Genomic DNA, 3,299 nt, shown 5'->3' on the forward strand with positions numbered 1-3,299 from the left:
GACGAGATACTTAATTGAAAAGTTGTGCTGTGCCTTAATCTGGACAACCCGAAGATTGAGACAATACATGTTGTACCATACAACTTGGCTGATCTCTAAAATGGATCCTCTGAAATACTTGATGGAGTCGACTGCTTTGAATGGGAGAATAACCCGATGGAAAATTCTACTTTCTGAGTTCGATATAATCTATGTGAACCAGAAGGTCGTAAAAGGGAGTGCGATAGCAGATTTCCTAGCCAGCAGAGCCCTAGAGGACTACGAGCCTCTGAACTTTGACTTTCCAAATGAAGATCTAATGTGCATAGTAACCACTGAAGAAGACCTTCTAGAAGGTTATCCTTGGAAGCTAAACTTTGACGGAGCATCAAATGCTGTGGGTAACGGAATCGGGGTAGTTCTGGTGTCCCCGAACGGAGATCATTATCCCTTCACTAGTAAATTGGGTTTTGACTGCACGAACAATATGGCAGAGTATGAAGCATGCATCATGGGAATACGCGCGGCCATAGAACGTAAAATCAAGGTGTTAGAGGTATATGGAGATTTTTCCCTAGTGATTTATCAACTCAAGGGTGAATGGGAGACGAGAGACCCCAAATTGATCAATTATCGAAGGCTGATTCTTGAATTGATTAAAGAGTTTGATGACATTGTCTTCTACTACCTCCCGCGAGAAGAAAATCAGATGGCTGACACCCTAGCAATTTTAGCCTCTATGATCAAGGTGAATAAGCAAGAAGATGTGAAACCAATCCAAATGAGCATTTATGAAGCTCTGACTTATTGTTATAATCTCGAAAAAGAAGAAGAAAATGATGATCACCCTTGGTACCATGATATCCTGCGATATGTGAAGAATTGTGAGTACCCCGACCAAACTACTGAGAATGACAAAAGGACGTTGAGAAGACTGGCTAGTGATTATGTCTTGGACGGGGAGATCTTATACAAAAGAAGGAAGGATCAGGTACTATTAAGATGTGTAGACGCAATTGAGGCTAAAAAAATCTTGGAAGAAGTCCATGAGGGCGTCTGTGGGACACACGCTAATGGTTTTACAATGGCCAGGCAAATTATGAGGTTCGGTTATTATTGGTCCACCATGGAAGGAGACTGTATTAATTACGCCAAAAGATGTCATAAGTGCGAAATCTATGGAGACAAGATTAATGTGCCTCCTTCACCTCTGCAAGTTATGACTTCTCTATGGCCTTTCTCGATGTGGGGCATGGATATGATTGGGTCAATTTCACCCAAAGCTTTAAATGGGCATCGATTCATCTTTGTGGTCATTGACTATTTCACCAAGTGGGTGGAAGCCACTTCATATGCCAATGTTACAAAATCGGCAGTTAGCAAGTTCCTAAAAAAGGAAATCATTTGTCGATATGGAATGCCGGAAAGAATCATATCTGACAACGCATTGAATTTGAACAATAGCACGATAGCGGAAATCTGCAGTCAGTTCAAGATCAGACACCACAACTCGTCGCCATATCGCCCAAAAATGAACGGTGCAGTTGAGGCAGCTAATAAAAACATTAAGAAGATTGTGGGGAAAATGACTGAGACTTATAAAGATTGGCATGAGAAGCTACCATTCGCCCTCTATGCTTATCGAACATCTGCCAGGACTTCTACCGGGGCAACGCCTTTCTCATTGGTCTATGGGATGGAGGCAGTTTTACCTATCGAAGTCGAGATTCCTTCCCTCAGAGTTTTGTCAGAAGTAAAGTTGGACGAAGCAGAATGGATCCAGTCCCGATACGATCAATTGAATCTGATTGAAGAAAAGAGGTTAAGGGCTATTCGCCATGGTCAAATGTACCAAAAGCGAATGATGCGAGCTTACAACAAAAAGGTTCATCCTAGGGAATTCCACGAGGGAGACCTAGTATTGAAAAAGATCCTGCCCATACAAAAGGATTTCAGGGGGAAATGGATGCCGAATTGGGAAGGGCCTTATATGGTGAAGAAAGCCTTTTCTGGCGGAGTATTGATATTGGCTGAAATGGATGGCAAGACCTTACCCAATCCCATGAATTCGGATTCGGTTAAGAAATACTTCGCCTAAGAAAAAAAAGGAGAGGCCAGGGTGAAAACTCGCAAAGAGCACCTTGAGACCAAAGGGATTTTGAATTGAAAACCCGTAAAGAGCGATTCAAATTTTTAATCAAAGGTGGGGCATGCGGTAGTCTTATGATACCTAAATTAACAAGGAAGAGAGATGTTACGTCTCGAGGCATCTACAAGGGTACTCTAGATCCCCTAAGCACATATTGGGCAAAAAGGGAGTCCTCAAGAAGTTCGTGCAAAGAAGCTCACACTGCGATATCTGGGGCACCTATTCCCTTTTATTCATTTTTTATTCCAGCAATGTTTGTTGACTGTGATTAATCTATTCCCTTCAAATCTTGTTTCTGACAAATTTCAGTTTGTCATTGTTATAATCTTTCGCAAGCATTTTGCATTGAAATGATGATTAATGGGCTAAAGCCATTTTTGTAAAAAAGAGTTCTGTATATTACTCTGAAAGTTTCTAAATATTACAGGAACCTAAAACAGGACTATTATTTAGAACTAACCAAACTCAAAGATTGGAAGCATATGAGAAGAAAGAGTATAAATTGGGACCACCTCTTCGGGTTTTCTGTTCAAAATTTGAGCTGAACAAGAAGACAGAGTACCATTTCAGTAAAAGAACCTTGATGAACAAAGAGCAATGGCAACAAAAGGGATTCACGCTCACAACATGTTGCACCCATACATTCATAGATCATTCATAATGCATCTAATTAGGAGCATTTTATTCATTTTGATCATAGCATCCTAATTCTTTGGCATAAATATAAATACATGGAACTGATTCTACAGGTCATGTTCTTAGAATCAGTAAATGCACCAGACCTTAAATCCCTAAGCAGTAGGGTAACAGGCTGAATTTACAGATATTAACCCCCTAAGCAGTAGGGAAACAGATCGAAGATGAAGGGTCTTAAACCCCTAAGCAGTAGGGTAACAGACCAAATTGCAGATCTTATCTCCTTAAGCAGTAGTGGAGCAGATTGAAGACGAAGGGTCTTAAACCCCTAGGCAGTAGGGTAATAGACCAAATTACAGATCTTATCTCCCTAAGCAGTAGTGGAGCAGATCGAAGATTGACAAACCTTAACCCCCTAAACAGTAGGGTAACAGGTTGAATTCACAGATCTTAACGCTCTAAGCAGTAGGGAAACAGATCAAAGGTGACAAGCCTTAAACCCCTAAACAGTAGGGTAACAGGCTGAAGATTGACG

General features: G+C 41.0%; 1 protein-coding gene across 1 annotated transcript; it reads left to right on the top strand.

The window, feature by feature from the left end:
- Positions 1-688: 688 nt before the first annotated feature.
- LOC107963294 (uncharacterized) lies at positions 689-2,482 on the top strand. The gene is made up of 2 exons (XM_016899852.1): positions 689-970; positions 2,378-2,482. Exons 1-2 carry the CDS (start codon positions 689-691, stop codon positions 2,480-2,482), a joined length of 387 nt encoding a protein of 128 aa, XP_016755341.1.
- The last annotated feature ends 817 nt before the right edge of the window (positions 2,483-3,299 follow it).

The sequence above is a fragment of the Gossypium hirsutum genome, chromosome A06 (assembly GCF_007990345.1).
Source record: "Gossypium hirsutum isolate 1008001.06 chromosome A06, Gossypium_hirsutum_v2.1, whole genome shotgun sequence".
Lineage (NCBI taxonomy): Eukaryota > Viridiplantae > Streptophyta > Magnoliopsida > Malvales > Malvaceae > Gossypium > Gossypium hirsutum.

Coding starts and splice junctions, on each gene's coding strand:
- LOC107963294 (XM_016899852.1), top strand. CDS start 689: ATGGCTGACACCCTAGCAATTTTAGCCTCTATGATCAAGGTGAATAAG. Junction 971..2,377: donor ACAAAAGAAGGAAGGATCAG/GTACTATTAAGA, acceptor TTTTTATTCCAG/CAATGTTTGTTGACTGTGAT.